Source organism: Ctenocephalides felis, unplaced genomic scaffold (genome assembly GCF_003426905.1).
Source record: "Ctenocephalides felis isolate EL2017-DRISC unplaced genomic scaffold, ASM342690v1 CF-g0.4_SCAFFOLD_01886, whole genome shotgun sequence".
Classification (NCBI taxonomy): domain Eukaryota; kingdom Metazoa; phylum Arthropoda; class Insecta; order Siphonaptera; family Pulicidae; genus Ctenocephalides; species Ctenocephalides felis.
Window position 1 is genome coordinate 176976664 of NW_020538040.1, and position 19743 is coordinate 176996406.

At 28.2% G+C, this 19743-nt stretch overlaps 2 protein-coding genes across 2 annotated transcripts in view; one reads left to right on the top strand and one right to left on the bottom strand.

Annotated features, from left to right (window-relative positions):
• LOC113376308 (A disintegrin and metalloproteinase with thrombospondin motifs 9-like) overlaps positions 1–19743 on the bottom strand; it is a 490112-nt gene that overhangs the window by 100294 nt on the left and 370075 nt on the right. The window lies entirely within an intron of this gene.
• Positions 1–19743, top strand: part of LOC113378339 (putative thiamine transporter SLC35F3) — a 56813-nt gene that overhangs the window by 21873 nt on the left and 15197 nt on the right. Inside the window, exons 2-3 of the mRNA XM_026618877.1 lie at positions 10094–10240; positions 14159–14469. Of these exons, the coding sequence (XP_026474662.1) occupies positions 10108–10240; positions 14159–14469 (444 nt within the window). The 5' untranslated portion in view covers positions 10094–10107. The remainder of the gene's footprint in view (positions 1–10093; positions 10241–14158; positions 14470–19743) is intronic.

Genomic DNA, 19743 nt, shown 5'->3' on the forward strand with positions numbered 1-19743 from the left:
AAATCTGATAAACTGGTTTCCTATAAATATTCATGTGTGAGGGTGTTGGCATTCAGAAGTACATTTAAATAATGTATGTATTTTTATGCGTGTTACAAAGAACGAAAATTGTAGGAAATTTTTGTGTACATAAAATATCAGCTGAGGAAGAGTAAAATATACTCCTCGAGAATATAAAGTGGAATCGTTTGAGTACCCTTTGCATGTAGTATGTCAAAATGAAGAGGCTATAGTGTTGTAATGATAGGTTTTCAATGCACTTGGAGTAAACACTTATGTTAGAACAACGAACTCACATCAAGATGCACTTTGCCATTCATCAACTATAAAATATTACATAGAGAATATAAGTCAATATTATATTTTACATACTTCTATTTCCTTATAGTTATAGTTCTCAACTAAAAATACAATATAAAACTTCCTTGCTCGCAGGGGCTGATAAATAACAATTCTCTGAAAGTTTTAGCTCTTAATATTAACTTTAAAATAGTCCGCACTCCAACCAAAGTTTCTATGGAAATAGCATGGGTAAAATTTAATTTGTTTTTATAACTTAATGACAAGTGAATCAACATATTTTAAGAATAACTTTGTGTTTGCTTATTTTGATTATAAATAAAAAATTTACAACAAAAATTTTATATATTTCGAAAAATAAGTATTTACTTAGGAAGAAGAACCAAGAAACTTTGGTTGGTGTGCGGACTATGTTAGAGTTAATATTAGAAGTTAAAACTTTCAGAGTATAGTTTTTTATCAATTTGGAAGCATCTGAGCCCCTGGAAGCAAGAATATTCGAAAACATATATATATTAAGGACCACCCTAATATATATATATATATATATATATATATATATATATATAATTTTAAAATTTGATTTTTTTCCATGCTAATATTAAGAGGTAAAACTTTTAGAGATTTTTTTATTAATTTGAAAGGATTTGAGCCCTTAGGAACAAGGAAATTCGAAAATGTCCATATTAAGGACCACCCTAATATATATATACACAAACATAAATATCATGAATCAATGATTACTCATAGTTGGGGTAACTGTATATCAACTAGACATTGTTACTGATTTTTTTCTTTGTAATAAATAAAAACCTATTCTTAGGTAATGTCACGTCGTAAATCTAAATGAATTCCGCCGGTGTGCTTAATGCATTAATTCTTAAGTGATAGATAAAACTATCTATTCGGATGTAATTGAATTCAAATGGTGTACTTAGTGCACCCTCCAATGCCGAGCCGAACAGATCCCAGCTGGATAATTAGGCTCGGATCTAGGACAATGTCAGGGCTGTTACTTCACTAATTTGTTGCGGATGAATAGCGAGAGCGGGAATAGTCATTAAGGCGAATATTACATTTTCAGGATTTATAAAATTATTCCAATCGTTTGTTCATATTTGAATAAATTTGTAGATTTTGTAATATTCAGATTTCCGTTAAAGATTTATTTATAGACTACTCAAACCGTTTGTTCACAGCTAAATAAATCTCGCATAATAATAATAAGTGGTGCGCATGCGGGGTGTTTCTTAGCTTGGGAGCATGATTTTTATCATCGTGAAAGTTTGTTTGTCTAAAAATTCGATTTGCTATTTTTTTTACGATAATTAAACAGCAATCAGAAAAAAAATTCTATAAGCTATTGTGTTGATTATTAGTACTCCAGTAACAGTACTGGAGTTCTATATATATGACACGACGGAGATCACCCCAGTGGGCTACTCTATTAGATCGGCATTAGATCAAAGGGATGCTTCTTCTTCAATCTTCTAATATGTGATGCTTGTAATACGGGAATTAATGTGGGATTATTGTGGTTGATGATCTTGTCGTGATAAATTCCACTTCTGTTTTTCACTACCTCCTGGACAGTATCGATTCTTAGATCGTTATGTAGTACTCGTATTCAGTTGCTGACATACTAAGGTACATTTGCAATATACCTTAAAATTTTAGATTGTTTCCTTTGGATAGATAAAATTCTTGATTCACTGGCGCAGCCCCACAACTCTACGCCATAAGTCCAAATTGGTTTTATTGTCGCTTTATAAAGTAGAATTTTGTTTTCTAATGATAATTCAGATTTACCATTAATAAGCCATTTGCTAATTTTATGTTATCTCCTCGTGAACGAAAATTTGATTTTTTGTCGACGATTTCCTGAAAACGGCTGCAATCCATTTAGAATCTTGATAAAACTGTATAAGGACTTTTCTTGATTAGTTTTGTGCACCGATCGTCCGAGCCCTTTCTTTATAATTCATAGATAAGAATATTACCGACCTGCAAAATGTGGTTTAACTATAATTTTTTTATCATCGTGAAAGTAAAGTTTGTTTTTGTCCGAAATTTTGATGTGCTAATTTTGTTTTCTCCGCATTTCGTTCTGAATTGTTTGACACCAAAATTTGATTTTTTGTCTACGTTTTTCTAAAAACGGCTGCAAAGCATTTAGAATCTACTCGATGAAACTTCATAAGGACTTGCTTTAATTAGATTTATGCGCCGATCGTCCGAGCCCTTTCTTTATATACAGCAGAATATTACAGGCCTGAAAAATGCGGTTTAATTATAAAAAATCTGATGTTTGGAGTTATGGGCCGTGTCAAAATTTAACTAGCTGTAAGTGGAATTCTGTCTTGAGGCAATTATGGCATCGTGCCTTAAGGCAAATTGCTGGAACTTCCCGCACCGTAACGAAATGTTCGAGGAATACTGAATGTTTTCAAATAGATTATTATAAATATTGTAACATTGTGTAATATTTATAAGAATTATATAAACCGAATTGCAGAGTTGAAATTATTTGTAAAGTATATTAGAACTATAGTCAGAATTAAAAATAAAATCTGAAATATTTTCGATATACAAAACACTAAAAAAAAAAAAAAAAAATGGAACAAAATTTTTTTTCCCAAAATCAATTATTTTGTTAAGACAAGCAGAAAGTTCTCTGAATCATTTAAATCGGACGCTTAGTTCTCTCAAAAACTGCCATTTTTTACATATTTAGCTTCGTATCTTTGAAATGGCTGGGCCTGCCTTTGCCAAAAACTAATAAACACTTCTCCCAATCATTACTAATTGAATGTTTTTTAGATCATTCAAATCGGATACTCCGTTCGCTCAAAAATTCGATTTTTATTTTCTGCACTCTTTGCTCCGTATCTCCGAAATGGCTGGACCTGCCTTTGCCAAAAACTAATCAGCTCTTTTCCCTATCAATAGGAATCGAATGTTTTTTGAACCATTCAAATCGGTTGATCCGTGCGCCCTAAAACGTGACTGGAAATTTGTATCCACACATACATACACACACACACACACACACACACACACACACACATCCATTTTTTCTGAGGTATGCCAAAACGTTCAGAAACCTTCAAAACGTCGAGAAATGTAAAAATTTTCAATTCCGATTTTCGGCCCATTACAATAACTTACCCTACGGGAAGTTAAAAATTGTATCGTGACAATTTTAGTTGCTAAATATCGATTTTTTTTTATAATGTAAATTATTTACACATATCGCAAAGTTTAAGCAACTTGTCTCAAGCCTATGCTACTTACAACTTGTTCAATATAGATTTAAATTATGTATTGAATTTGCTTTTTAAAGTTTAATTGTAATCTATTGATTAATGTGCATCGGTGCTTCTTTTTGGGAAATTTTCTAACCCCAATGTTAGAGAATTGGATTGATTACAAGCCATATTATAAAACATCGTATCATAAAACAATATTAAGATATCTTCATAATAAAACATCTACGATATTATAATTTTTAATCATAAGTTATTGTGTACACTACGAAAAACCGTTGAATTTTGATATTTATTGTAGTATAAAATTCCCAACACTTTTATCACAAAAATTAATCGGTTGCTTAAAACCATGCTTTGCTAGAAATTGAGCTTTATTATAAATTTAAAGCACACATAACCCTTAGGGGACTATTAATCACGTGATTTTAAGGATTTTGTATTCCTCTTCTTTCCTTTTTGGTGATAGATGGTGATATTTAAAAGTTAAAATTAAATTTAAATAAATACCCTCCTCACCCCTAGGTATCCAAATATACCTAGGTACTTAAGTACCTAGACGAATTTCTAAAATTCTTGGAATTTAAAAAAAAAATCGGACTGCTTTTTAAATCTAGGTTTTAAATTAAATAAAAATACATATCATTGCGGCCCTCTCCTTCTCCTTGTAATATTTCGTGATTTTTTTAAAACCTTTTACCTCCATCTTGTGATTAATGGACGGCCCGTTACCAAAATCACGATTTTTATTATTTGTTGACATAATATTGAATACCAAGATGAAAAATGTTTGGTGGATTATTCAAAATCTAGCAAAATCACGATTTTAGCAATGCTATGTAAATTTTAATAAACCGAAACTTGAAATTCATCATCTTGGTTAAACTTGACATTTATTTGAGCTTCAATTTATATTTCGAACAATAGTAGTTAGATCATTCTACTTTGATGTGATGGACAGACGTACGTAGTCGATGCATGTAAAATACTACGGTTTCATTAGCATAATCCGTGTATGAAACCCTAAAAACTAGGATTGTTCGTGACTCAAAATGTTATGTAAGGTAAGGTTGATTAACCCCGCACGAAGAACTAACCTCAGCACGCATATTTAAGGGCTGCCATTTTACACGCTTCGCATAAACCATCGTTTATTTTAATATTGAAATACAATTTCGATTAATGCCTGTAAATCACACCAGGAATGCTGATATCAACTTGTTCGATAATTGAAAAAAAATCGTCAATGAAGAGAACTCCTGTGACAAAACATATTATTTTATGGAGTGAGCTACACAAAATGTGCAACATATTGCATATAATTTATAAAATATTATTCAACTGTTTTGATGCTGTCAGGATTCTAGAAATTATCAAAAGTATGTAATGAAAATAGTTGCATTTTTGCAACATATTGCAACTCCAAATATGTATTCTACAATTTGCTAAAAAGAATGGACTTGCTGATGCTTTACTTAGGAGTTATAATTTTGCTTTATAATCTCTTTTAGTTTACGAATTTTTGTTTGATAAGTTCATTGCATAAAATAAACTAATAAAGTTAAAACTATTTTAACCCGATATGAATAACTTATTTAACAGTGACACATTATTTTGTAAAATGGTCTGCAAATTCTCGCAAATGCGTTCAATAATTTTTGAAAAATATTGCTTCTAAAGCATTGCCAAAGCAAAAAATCCAGAGCAAGCAAAGAAGGTGGCCAGTTAATGCTATTTTAGATATAATTTTTTCCCAAAAACTTAGCAAATTGCATTCAATGTAATAGGGGACATGTGGTCTATCTTACTGAACCCATAAATGTTGATTAAACTATCAAAATGCTAAACCGATGGAGGGTAATGGTTTTGTAACAAGGCAATATGTTGCTCTGTATACAAAGTAAAAGCATGCCCTCTTCAATCATCACAAAGTATGGACCAATACTGTCTTTCACTCATGAGGGCTTTGATGCTTCAATTTAGGATTAGTGGCACTCCAGTACCTGTAATTTTGCCTATTGAGGTAAAAGTGTCATACGTTAGACAAAAACCCCATAAATCACTATCATTTTATAAAAATATGGAATTGTTGAGAATAACCTTTACAATTTAATTCTAAAATGACTTGAACATTTGAACAATATAATTTGCAAGAATATCATTTATGGAGAATTACATTGAACAATGATTTGGGCACATTTAGAATTTCGAGTAGGAAAACCATCTGGTTCATGAACAACTGATAAATCATATTTGATCTATTTTTGAACTAGTTTTTTTGAACTTTCGTACATATGTTCTAGTAAATTGAATCGATTTCATTCACTTAAGTGGAAATGCAATTTGTATAAAAAAACGACCAAGCTTCAGAGTTTGTAAGTAATATGGACCCTCCGAGGTTGATTTATCGTTTAATTTTCAATTTTTTCAATTAATTTAATTATATCCTTAATTTTGTAAGGATATAAATTGGTTCATCAACGAAACTATCCAGTATTTTAACAGTTTACAGTTTCTTGAAGATACACCACGGATTAGTATAGATGTACGTTAAATCTGTGTCTCATATAGCACGGTTTCCATATTACACTCACCGCGTTATCGAGATATAAATTGAGGTCAAATAAAAAAAAATGGTATAAAATATAGTTTTTTCCATAGATTTCCTCAATATTGCTCAACAGCCCCGCCCCGTTAGTAGTTTTATAGTTCTACTAGTTTTATTCCTTTACTCATGTGTGCAAGTCCGGTGGGTTTTATTGTCTCTATTACTACTTTTATATTTAACGCTTTTACAATAAGGTTTGCATGAAACAGAACAATGTATTTAATTACAAAAGTACACGTTTAAAGCTTAAACATGCTCTGTAATTATTTTACCACGAATTGTAGTAATACATTTATATATGTAGATACATATATAAATAGAATTTCACAACGATAATATATAATGGGTATCTGTGAATGACTTTCACACATTCGAATTAAGGGTGTCACAAATTAATATAAAAAATATAAAGGAGTTATTTTAGTTTATATATATTTATAACAATTATTTCCAAAATAGTTACTAGCTATTGATACAAGTTACAATACGTTACATTTAGTAATTTTGTCATGGTGCTTGGTTGAACTACTTTTTCAATTATAATAATTATTTTACTGTCTACAAATTTTAGTATAACTTTCAATATTATTAATATTTGTATGATAAATATTGATTGAAAAATTGAATTTCTATTTATTATTCTGACTTAACTAGATTAAGCTTTGTTTTTCTTAATATTTAGAAGTAATACTAAATAGAGAAGCATTAATTAAATATTATTAATAAATATAAATAATAATTAAAATTACATATGATCATAAAGTTTTTAAACATACTTTTTGGAAAATTATGATGACGAGATAAATTATATTCTTTAAATGACCGAAGATTAAAAAAAATGAGCATGAAAACTATGGTGTCCACATTCTCATATATATATATATATATATATATATATATATATATATATATATATTTCAAAGTAACTGGCAGCCCATTCGTCGAAATAAAAAAGGTATAAAGTATAAAAACTTTTATTTATACGTTTCGACACAAGATGTGTGTCATCATTCAGCAACACAGGACAAAAACACTCAACAAAAATTTATTTTAAAAAAATTAAACTTAATAACATATTAGAGAAAAAAAACATTTTTTAGAAAAAAATGTATAACTAAACGATTTGAAAACTAATTTTGCTGAAAGTTATGAAATACATCATTGTGAAGCTAGAAGCACGCCCATACCGAGCATCTAGACTCGACTTGAGTTTAGTTATACATTTTTTTCTAAAAAATGTTTTTTTCTCTAATATGTTATTAAGTTTAATTTTTTTAAAATAAATTTTTGTTGAGTGTTTTTGTCCTGTGTTGCTGAATGATGACACACATCTTGTGTCGAAACGTATAAATAAAAGTTTTTATACTTTATACCTTTTTTATTTCGACGAATGGGCTGCCAGTTACTTTGAAATATGTTTCAACGTCGAAAAAACTATCAAGATATATATATATATATATATATATATATAATATGTGTGTGCGCCATACAAGAAAATCAATAACCGCGGATTTCTTATTTATGATTATTTAAGGCCTACGAAAACTAAATTCACGAGCTCAATAATTCGATACATTCGTCGCATATACTAGAAATGTACAAAATATTTGCAAAAGTTGGTATTTATAAAATTGCAATCATTTTTGAAACCTTAATATACTATTTTTTGGTTTTATGCTCATTAAAATCACATAAAACATGTAAAAAAATATATAAAAGTCATAGTCTAGAGATGTTAAGTGCTAGGATTTAGTATTATTTAATCATCATCCGCCCTAGTCGCTCCACCCAAGCAATGGCAATTAGGATCAATATTGATCTTAACATTGAGTAGTTAGAAAATCTGATAACTCCAAACCATATTTCAAATATTATTTATCTAATGGGTTGCCAAAGTCTGATTTATCAATCAGGTTTGATTTTGGCGAAGCGATTGCTACCGCGCCAAATCTACTTTCTGACATCAAAATGAGTATAATGTTATTTAGTGTATTTACTAGGAAGCATAAAACAAAGTTTATTTATGAGATTGTATAACAAAATAAATTCAATTGTAACTGAATGGCAAGTGTATGTATACAGAGGACATTCTTAGTTTTTTTGGGTAATAAACGTAGATTTTATTCACTGTTTTATGAGACCATTCCATGGTTACAGTCGACGTTTTATGTATTTTAAGACATTTTGCCGCGCAATCGAGCAAATATAAAAACTTAATTTCATTATGAAGGATTAAGTATGGAAAGAGGAAATGACTTTTTGTTAATTACCGTGATGGAATGTGCTCAGAAATAAATCGACTTATATAATTTGCTTTAAACCATGAAATTGAAAATATGTTTATATAACTAAGTTTTCAGACTGAGGTATATATATATATTTTTATTATGAACTATCAAGTATTTTACCATCTTGCAAAAGGATGACTTTTTAAATTAGACCAATTTGAAAATTTTTAATTCAAAGTTTTACAAACAGTGTTAATTAGAAACTTATTTTGGGCTGTGGTTATAAAAATGTTATTTATGGTTACGGATCCAAAGTTTAGGTAAACAAAACTAATAAAAATTAATCGAAAAATGGTTACAGTTTGACTAAAGCCCTAAGTTAAAAGCTCTTAATTTTCAAACTACTTTTAACTTGATATTTTTTATCAATACTATCACATCTTGACTTTGAGTTCTGGGACACAATGTATATACACTAGATAGTCTGTTAATTATATGTAATTAAAACAATTTGTATAAACATGTCTGTCAGAATTGTTCAAGCTAAGCGCCTATGTAAAATCGCAGAAATTAATTTTATTAATGATTTAAATTTGTAAATTATTTACTTAGATTATTATAAGAAAATAAATTCATAACTCAATCGGATATTGGCAACTGTAATAATTTTAGATTTTTTTTTGTTTTTATTTTTAATTAAAGTTTGCTCTGAAATATATTAAAAATGATTGAATTTAAATTACCATATTAGCATTTAAACACAATGTTTTTTTTTATTAAATTTATTAATAACATCGTAATATTTTATAGTTGTTATTTTAAGCGTCCATTCTCGATCTCGATTTCTATTTGCTGCATTCATTGCTCCGTATCTCCTAAACGGCTGGACCTGCCTTTGCCAAAACCTAATAGGCACATTATCCTATTAAGAGGGATAGAATGCTTTTTGAACCATTTATATATGTGTGCCTGAAAACGTGGACGAAAGCTGGTATCCATACGTACATACACAAACACATACACATCAGTTTTTTCTTACGTATGCCAAAATATTCAGAAATATTCAAAACGTGAAGAAATGCTCAAATTTTCAATTACGATTTTTGGACGATTACAATAACTTACCATACAGGAAGATAAAAAAGTGACACTAGGCGGTTAAAAATTGACATTAGTCATATGCACATCAAATTATCAGATATTTTATAGAGATTTTAATAAGTATGTACAATATTTGTTTACATTTCTATGGGTTTTGTACCAACATTCATCAGTTAGACTTCGACGCGGCGTTTACGCGCTTCGATAGTTCGTCTCTAAAACAGCTACGAAGCTTGATTGCTTTGAAAAAAAGTTTTAAGTTTAAAAAAAAAAACAAATTAAGTATAAAACAAAAATGAAATTTTGCAAAAAATTGAGAATTTTTCATCAATTTTTTTCAAAGTTCAAAAACAAAAAAAAAAATAAAGCTTTTTTGAAATTTATTTCTGATACGAAAATTTCCAGCAATTTGTCTTAAGGCACTATGTCATGACCACTAGTACAAGTACCTCATCCGATATATAATGACTTTCTGATAATAGCTAATAACAATTTGATATTTGTTTCATAAAATATAATAATATTCTAATAACAAATTGATTTACTTTCATAATTGATAATTTATACATGTTTTTTAATTCAATTTCCAGAACAAGGCGAGAGTATGGCGCGCGATGGCGAGATTCCGGCCATCTTCAACCCGCGGCGAGCCCGCACACCGAGCGTCGTTCTTACGTCCGGAGATCCCATCAACGGACCCTTCACCGCAGTACCGCAGATCACGCATTCCGATTCCCGTAAGTTATTTATTTTTAACATAACATTATATATTCATTCGTTTGTAAAAAGTGAAGGGATCGAAATTTTGAGATTATTTCAACTCACTTTCCCTTGGTTGACGACTGCCTTCGGAAAGCAAATTGAATTAATCAGGTGTGATGGTATCACGAAATATGTACAATTCGGTTGATAAATTGTAAATTGCTTGAATATGACTAATGTATTAGGCCTGTCACACGACGCTTGTTCTGTTGCTTTTTTGGTCTGCTGGCTAGCATGCTGTTTGTCAAGTAGGCAAAATTTTGATATTAGAACGTGCGCTATTTTTGTGGATTGATCATGGACCTATGAACGAATCCCGAATCACACATTTGTGTTCTGGGCTGGCGAGACAGCAAGCTTGATTTATAAGTGTGATTTGTTTCAACTTGCTAGATTTTTGAGTGAGATTTGTTTTAGACCAAAATTGTTTTATGACCAAATATTGCCTCCCTATTCGTTCGACCGAACAAATCCATCTACAAAATAAGCCACGTTTCCAAACTTTTTCATCACGACATTTTGCCGACTTGCTTGCTAGCCAGCAGACCAAAAAAGCAAGGAGACAAGCTTTATGTGATTAGGGTTTTTGATATTCGCTATTTTTGTGGATGGATTAGTTTGTTCGAACCAATAAGAAAGCAGTGTTTAGATATGTGGTTTTATCACATTTAAAAATCTAGCAAGCTAAAACAAATCTCGCCGAAAAATCTAGCAAGCTTTCTTGCATCAATCAAACGGCTTGAGAAACCGCGACAAAATCAAGCATGCTATCCAGCCCATAAAACAAGCGTTGTGTGAACAGGCCTTTAGTCGGTTTTCGACAATTTTAAATTACTTTTCAGTATTGCTATATATTTGTCAAAATAAATCATACGTACAATGCTTCGAGTATTTTCTAATATAGAAATGAACAGTTAAAAAATATTTCTCTGAACGCAAAATGAGTAATCATTTATTTAACTTATTATTACTTTTATTATATGTTATATATACATATATGTCCAGGATGTCCCAGACATTAAAGTCAACCCGATATGGGGTGGTAGTATTGATCTTAATTGTCATGAAAAAAAAAATAGAAAAAAAATGAGCATTTAAGTGCAACACAGTTTTGGTGAAATTATGACCATTCTTCGGATATTCTGGTTAACTTTAATTAATTTTGTTTAGAGCATATTTTAAATTTATTTATTCTCGACGATTGAGACTTTTGATGTATGTCATCTTCAGGTTAACTCTTATTGTTAATAGGAAATGAAAAGTAAAAATGAAATGGTAATGGGAATAATAAACAAGGGAAAGAAAGGAAATTATTAATTTGGGATCTGCCATCGGGCAGACCACCATTTATTATATATAACTTTCGTACGTTCCAATGTTTCCAAATGAAATATAAAATTTATGCTCGTTATTTTTAGACTCGACCTATGTCTCGTACTATTTTAAACAGAGCGCTTTCGGATTATTAATTCACAAGCTTAAGCTAATAACATAATAGGTATCGATCGAAGACGACGTCTATAACGATAAGTATTTGTCAAACTCGAGGGATCGTTGACGTTGTCACATGGACGAATGAATTTCTAAATTTAACTTCTTGTCAGACGAACTTGGAAAATATTTGACGTAATCGATCTTGAATTATATTGAACGATGCATGTAATTGTTAACGTAAGGAAAATTTATCATGCTTGATTTTTTTTTGTAATATCGTAGGCGTTAAAAGTAACGACTTAAGTTGTTATAAATATCTGGATAAACTTAACTTCCATGTTATTATTTGCCAGTTTGCATTTTTCTAATGCGATTATGTGCTTCGGGTGACATTTTAGAATATCCGCAGCTTGGTTATAAATTGTCGGATTAGAATAGTTTTGAAACTTGCGTACTGTAAACACCGTTCATTTTTAAACATCAGTTAACGTTTCAGCATTTTCCCTACAAAATTGAATACTTCAAAAAATTTCTTGTTGATATCAATAATCAACAAGTTATTTAATCTACCAAATAGTGTTTCTAAGAATCAATTTGAAATTTTCAAAAACAGATTTCATATATAGCTCTCAAATTAGTTTTCATTGGCAATCAAAAGTCCTATAAAATTTTGTGATGAAACTTTTTAACTACGTGGCTTTTGTCACAAAACAAACCAAAAACTGTATTTGATTTGATATTTTTTATTAGATTTTTTTATGATTGTGATATATTTTTAACTTAATGCAGAAATTCTGGAGGTGGGTCTATTCTAACTTTTAAACATATGTTTTTCAACCCAATATTTATCTTTCCTGTATTCATATTTTTATTAGAATTTTTTTAATAGTAATAATATATTTTTAAATTAGTTAAGTATTGTCGAAAAGTTTCCATTTGCAATTGTTTTTAACTTAGTGCTTGTCCTACCTGTAACTGATATTTTTCATTAATTTTTTTTCCATAAAATTGCTATTTTCACTTAGAAACATATTTTTATCTTTATTTTTAAGATATGTTAAAATTAAAAGATATTATGACAAATCTTAAAAGAAAATATATGTATTTTTTGTATGGATTAACTGCCCAATTTTATATTGTAGTATAAATGGGTGATTTTAATGCGCAATGCTTATTGATTTTTAAAAATGTGAACATTTAGCAGTTTTGTATATTAGACAGAAAATATGCCGAACGATGATTTTTTTTATATAATTATACTTTATATCTTAAATATCTACATTATGATTTACAAAATTTTTTAGATTATTGAATTATTCTTATTTTTATTTTTTATTCTGTCTATCCTCTTCTCTCTTAAATTTCTTTCGATTAATATTAATTCTTCAATTCCATTATATATGATTTTGTGGCCAAAAATATGTATATTTATATTTCAAATTATGTTTTTTGATGATACATATATATTTTTTATCAAATTTACAGTTTTTTACAAACCAAGTTTTCTCAAAATTTACAAGATTACATCCAAATTGTCCTGAAAATTACAAAGCTGGCAATAATAATGTATATTAGCGTTTTGTAGTCATATACATTTTGCGCACAAATAAAATTATGATATAGTAAAAAAAATATCATTATGAAGACGGTTTTTGATCGAAGTCAGGTTCTGAAATATATGCAACGTGAAAATGTATAATTACTGCTTGATATCATGTTGTCCAAAACGCGGGATTTTGGGTCCTTGTGTTTACAAAACCAGGTGCTGCGAGTACAGCAACTCTTAAACTTTGGGATAAAAAATTTCATTTATTTGATTCATTATATCTATCGTACAATAATAGAGTTTAGCTACAAACAACTTATTTTTCTTCATCAATTCTGTTTTTCTATAAAGACTAAAAAAAGGCTGGGTTAACATAAATTAAACTTTTTACCCAAAGAGTAGCTCTAGAACAGCATCCGAGAACTTCTTTAATTATTACCTCAATTTTTTTGGTCTAAGTTTATGTTACTCGCATCGCAAAAAGGATTGCACCCCATACTATGTTGCAAATACAATGAATATCAAATAATAATTAGTAATAACTTTTTACTCCCAAAAATTTTATTTGTACCCCATTTGGAGTAATTTACCTCGGTTTCCTGACCACTGTTCTAGAAGGTCTTGAAAATGCAATTATAATAATATAAAATGAAAAATGCTATCAACCAATTATTAAGAACAAAAATTAAGAATTAATTGTATTAATGAATATGAGAAATATTAAATTATGCAAATGGTAATTTATTGTTCAAGTGGTATGTTATAAATATCGGTATCTTAATAACATGAATTAAGTAAATAATGCAATTAATCGAGAATTAAGAATTACAAAGCAAAAAAAAAGTTTTTTCACTATACAATATAATTTTTCTTAACTTTTTTTTAATATTTTTTTATTTTTTTCTTCCTTTAGTGACCAGCGGTCAGCAGGATGGATGCGGTGACAATACCACGACGTCGGCGGGCGTTCTCATCCAAGAGGCTTCCACTGTCAACCAGACGCAAAGACCAACGGGCTGGTTGCGATCATGCAAGGCGTCCTGCTGCTCGGAACTCATGCAGAAGATGTATTTTGGAGTTTGCGTAACAGTTCTGGTGACAGCCACTTGGGTCGGTGCTACGCATTGTATAAAATTTTTATATCTGAAGAGATCTGCGAGGCATCACTTTGCTGCAACACTTGGTCCGTCTAATAAACTTACAAATTCTTCCAATCACCAGGGGGTAAGAAAAAAAAAATAAAATTTAATATTAAGGATTTTTTCTGAACCTTAATTTTTTCCACTATGAGGTTGATTCTTTTATAAAGACCCTTCTGTTTTTTTAAAATATTTTCTGTTTCAGAAGACCCCTAGTAGAAATGAATCGTGGCGCAATATTGTACTTTTTATGGGCTCTATATTGTTTACCAATATTGCTATAATATTATTCTGTTAACATTTTCCCATATAAATCCAATATTAAAATCAATAAAGGCCCCATATAAAACCAATATTGATAAACAATATTAAAATCCCATTCAAAACCAATATAAGCTCAATATTGAGAACCAATATAAGATTAATATAAATAAACAATATTTACCCTATATAAAAAACCAATATAAGCTCAATATAAATAAACAATATTTACCCCAAATTCATAATTATTATTTAACCCACATTTAAAAATATTATTTAATTTATATAGAAAAACAGTATTTAACTCATTGATAATAAAAGTTTATTTATTCTAAATGAATACATACATTTTTAAATAGTTTATGTATTGAATCTTGATATCTTTATTAACAATTTACACATTATTTTATGATAACAAGATACAAAACAATCAAAATATTTTCAGTCATTATAATAATTTAGAGGATTTTATTAATAAATCATAATCATAATTTTTGTTAATCCTATCGCCGTAATTGTACAAAGACCAAGCCATTCAAACAATTTGCAGACTTAATTATTATTTCGATGTTTTTTTTATTTTCACACATGTTTTAACATTTTCTTGAATTCGATCATGATTACACCTGAAATAAGATAAAATTTATTAATATTTTATAGCAATATTTTCGAAATATATTGATTTTATAAACTCATAAATTCAATTACTTAGCTTTTAGCAAAAAAAACATTTCAGGCATTATTTTGCAGTAAATATAATTGTAGTTTATCTAAAACTCATATTTTATAGAACTCTATCACAGTCAAATCTGAAATAATTAAAAATACAGTAAATAGAAAATTTTAACATTAATTTAAAACAGCACAATTATAGTTTTAAATTAAAACAAAAAAACTATTGTTGGAAATACGAATACCAAATATTCAAAAGCGATAATAAGTTATTGAAAAGTCTTCATTTAATAAGTTTGTTAATATTTTTATTACCTTTTACCAAATCCATTCTTGCTGTGTGATAGTTTTTATATTACAGCTGATTTTACATCCATTTCAATTTAGTCAATCTAGAATATATAAAATACATCATTGTTTACTAAATATGTATGTTGATTTATATAAGTAATAAATATACTTACGTGCTTTAAATATAAAACTCAAAATTATGTTATTTAACCGCTTAATTTTAATTATAAACTGTTCACAAAATAAGTTTTTAGCAAATTATTATATATTTGATATCATAGATCATTTTATTATTCACTAAATATTCACTCAAAATTCACGAACTAAGACTTACTATATTTTATGAATATTTTTTAATATTATAACAAATTCTAAATTCAACAAAAATTGCTAAACGCACTGCGTAACAAATTTCAGTCTACTGAAAATTACGAAACTCTGCTTGGCTTGCACTTTGTTTGATGGTGTAGGTGTAGCATTGTTAATCAAAGGGCGGTTTTTATGTTTTTGTATTTTATGTTACGAAGTATACGCTCATTAATTTGTCGTTATTAGTTTATTCAGTGTAGTAGTCATTAAAAAAAACTTTATATATAACAAAGTTTATATATAACTCTTTTTTCATTCATTTCAATATGAGATAGTTAGTAAATTACATAATCTGTGAAACGTTAGTTAGAAAATGTTCAAAACGAAATTAATAAAAACGCCATTAATTATTATTATATCAAATATGTTTATATTTATAAAATTTTAAATATTTAGATTTATTATTGATTTTTTTTCTGAATTATATAAAATAAATTTTATCTTCACAAAACAAAATTAATATTTCACTTATTTTATTCTACGTTTTGGGCTTATGGATTCTTTCCTTCTTCAAGATCTAACCAACAAACATTTTTTATAATCACACTCTTTTCTATGTACACAATAATAAATTTAAAAAAATCTTCGTTTGAATTTAAGTTAATTTTTTAATTAAACTTTTACTCTTAAATAACATTAATATAAATAATAAACTAGTATAGTAATATAAATAATAATTGCTATCAAGAAGATGTAAGAATATGTAATTAAAACAAAAGTGCAATGACATAATATTTGTTCATAAAATACGTATAAAATAATTTTGGCCACAACTGACACAGTCAGGTAGAATATTTCGTCGTAGGACAAAGGACACGCATAGAAGAAAGGACTCGCATCGTACACGAAGTGAGATAGTCTTATACAAACATCGGTTATATGAAAGAAAGAAGAGACACTCTTGAGTAGTTTCTCAAAAACAGATGTTCGTACATATATATGGTATGGTCATACATACATGTACATATGATGCAATTTCAGAAATTTTTATTCTATGAATAAATATAAAACGTCTAAATTTATAAATATAAATCGATATATTACTAGCAGATATAACAGATTTAAATAATATTAATACATACCAAATCAGGGTAAAACAAATTTAAGCAAGTCATGTGACTAATCACAAAATTTTATTATTTAACTTTTATTTTATTCGAAGTTTTGTTTTTTTATCAAACATTTTGTTTACATTTTTTTCTCGTTTACTCACATTATTTAAATTTAATATATATATATTCTGATACTTTTGCACTATTATAATCTTGTATAATTTTGTTTTTGTTTTGTTTATTGAATGATGGCCATACTTACAATATCGTTAAATAATATAGTTGATAAATAAATACAATATAGTTAAATTATTTATTGCTTTTTTAACTTCCCGTAGGGTAGTTATAGTAATGAGACGAATATCGAAAATGAAAATTTTTGCATATCTTCACGTTCAATAATGGATTTAATTAATTTATCTATTAATTAATTAATTCTCAAAAATATGTTTTTTAAGAGTCACCATAGATGTTTTTGGCGCTAATTTATGATTTAAAATTGATTATTTTCTTGACCAATGTAAATGTTACTTATTTCCCAATGTAAATGTTCGATAATAAAGAAAAAATAAATGTGAATATAATATTTACAATTTATATTGAATTCATATAAAATTTATATCAAACTATTAATTACGATCGAGCTGATCGAGCTATGTATTACCTAAGATATTATCAATGAGTTAAATTCTGTTTTCTATATGAATTAAATAATATTTTTAAATATGGGTTAAAATAATAATTTTGAATTTGGGGTAAATATTGTTTATTTATATTAATCTTATATTGGTTTTCAATATAATTTCAGAAAAAAAATGTATCACCCCCACATTTAAAATTCATATTGAATTTATAACAAAAATATATCAAACTATTAATTCCAATCGAGCATATGACTTTTTAAAAACTTTAATCATGATTTTGGTGCTAATTAATTATTTAAAGTTGATTTTTTTCGTAACCCTTATAAAGACCACATATTTCCCAAGTTCGACAATACTGAAGAAACGAATCGTGGTTGCCCAGAAAAAAAAGCAAAACCCCCACATTTAAAATTTATATTGAATTTATAAGAAAAATGTATCAAACTTGTAATTGCGATCGAGGATATGACTTTTTAAAAGCTTTAATCATTACTTTGGTGCTAATTAATTATCTAAAATTAATTTTTTTCGTGACCTTTATAAAGACCACATATTTCCCAAGTTCGATAATACTGAAGAAACGAATCGTGGTTGCCCAGAAAAAAAATGCATAACCCCCACATTTAAAATTTATATTGAATTTGTAAGAAAAATGTATCAAACTAGCAATTGCGATCGAGCATATGACTTTTTAAAAGCTTTAATCATGATTTTTGTGTTAATTAATTATCTAAAGTTAATTTTTTTCGTGACCCTTATAAATACCACATATTTCCCAAGTTCGATAATACTGAAGAAACGAATCGTGGTTGCCCAGAAAAAAATGCATAACCCCCACATTTAAAATTTATATTGAATTTGTAAGGAAAATGTATCAAACTAGCAATTGCGATCGAGCATATGACTTTTTAAAAGCTTTAATCATGATTTTTGTGTTAATTAATTATCTAAAGTTAATTTTTTTCGTGACCCTTATAAATACCACATATTTCCCAAGTTCGATAATACTGAAGAAACGAATCGTGGTTGCCCAGAAAAAAATGCATAACCCCCACATTTAAAATTTATATTGAATTTGTAAGAAAAATGTATCAAACTAGCAATTGCGATCGAGCATATGACTTTTTAAAAGCTTTAATCATGATTTTTGTGTTAATTAATTATCTAAAGTTATTTTTTTTCGTAACCCTTATAAATACCACATATTTCCCAAGTTCGATAATACTGAAGAAACGAATCGTGGTTGCCCAGAAAAAAAATGCATAACCCCCACATTTAAAATTTATATTGAATTTGTAAGAAAAATGTATCAAACTAGCAATTGCGATCGAGCATATGGCTTTTTAAAAGCTTTAATCATGATTTTTGTGCTAATTAATTATCTAAAGTTAATTTTTTTCGTGACCCTTATAAATACCACATATTTCCCAAGTTCGATAATACTGAAGAAATGAATCTTGGTCGGCCACAAAAAACTTGGATTTCGCCCACATTTAAAAATTATGTATAATTCGTGTAAAAATAGAATTAGAGGCGTAAATCAGATGGAAAACATGTTTATTATTTGTAATAAACCATATAAAACACTTTTCCGATGAATTTTCCAAATTTTCCATAATTTTGAAAACAAATATTGTCCGGTCCATTTAAAGACAAGATTCGAATATTGCGCCACGATATTTTACCCCTCTAGCCACGATACATTTCTACTAGGGACATGTTTCAATCTCTTATCGCAAAATATAAGATTTTTCTGCTATAAATTTCTCGATAAACAAAAGATATTGAGAATCTAAAAAAATTCTACTATTAGATTGAATTATTAGTCCTGATATTGTGAATATAGAAACAAATATTGTTATTATCATATTGTTTCCTTAATTTCTTATATCATAATTTATTTTAATATAATTAAAAGTTGGATTAATACCATAAATAAAATAACAAACGATTTTCTTGTAAGATAAATCGATCAAAGTGTTTGAAGTCATGCGTATCAGTTGGAAAACAATTATATTAGAAATTTGATTAAGATTTCGCTTCCTTCTATGAAAGGAGAATATTATGAAA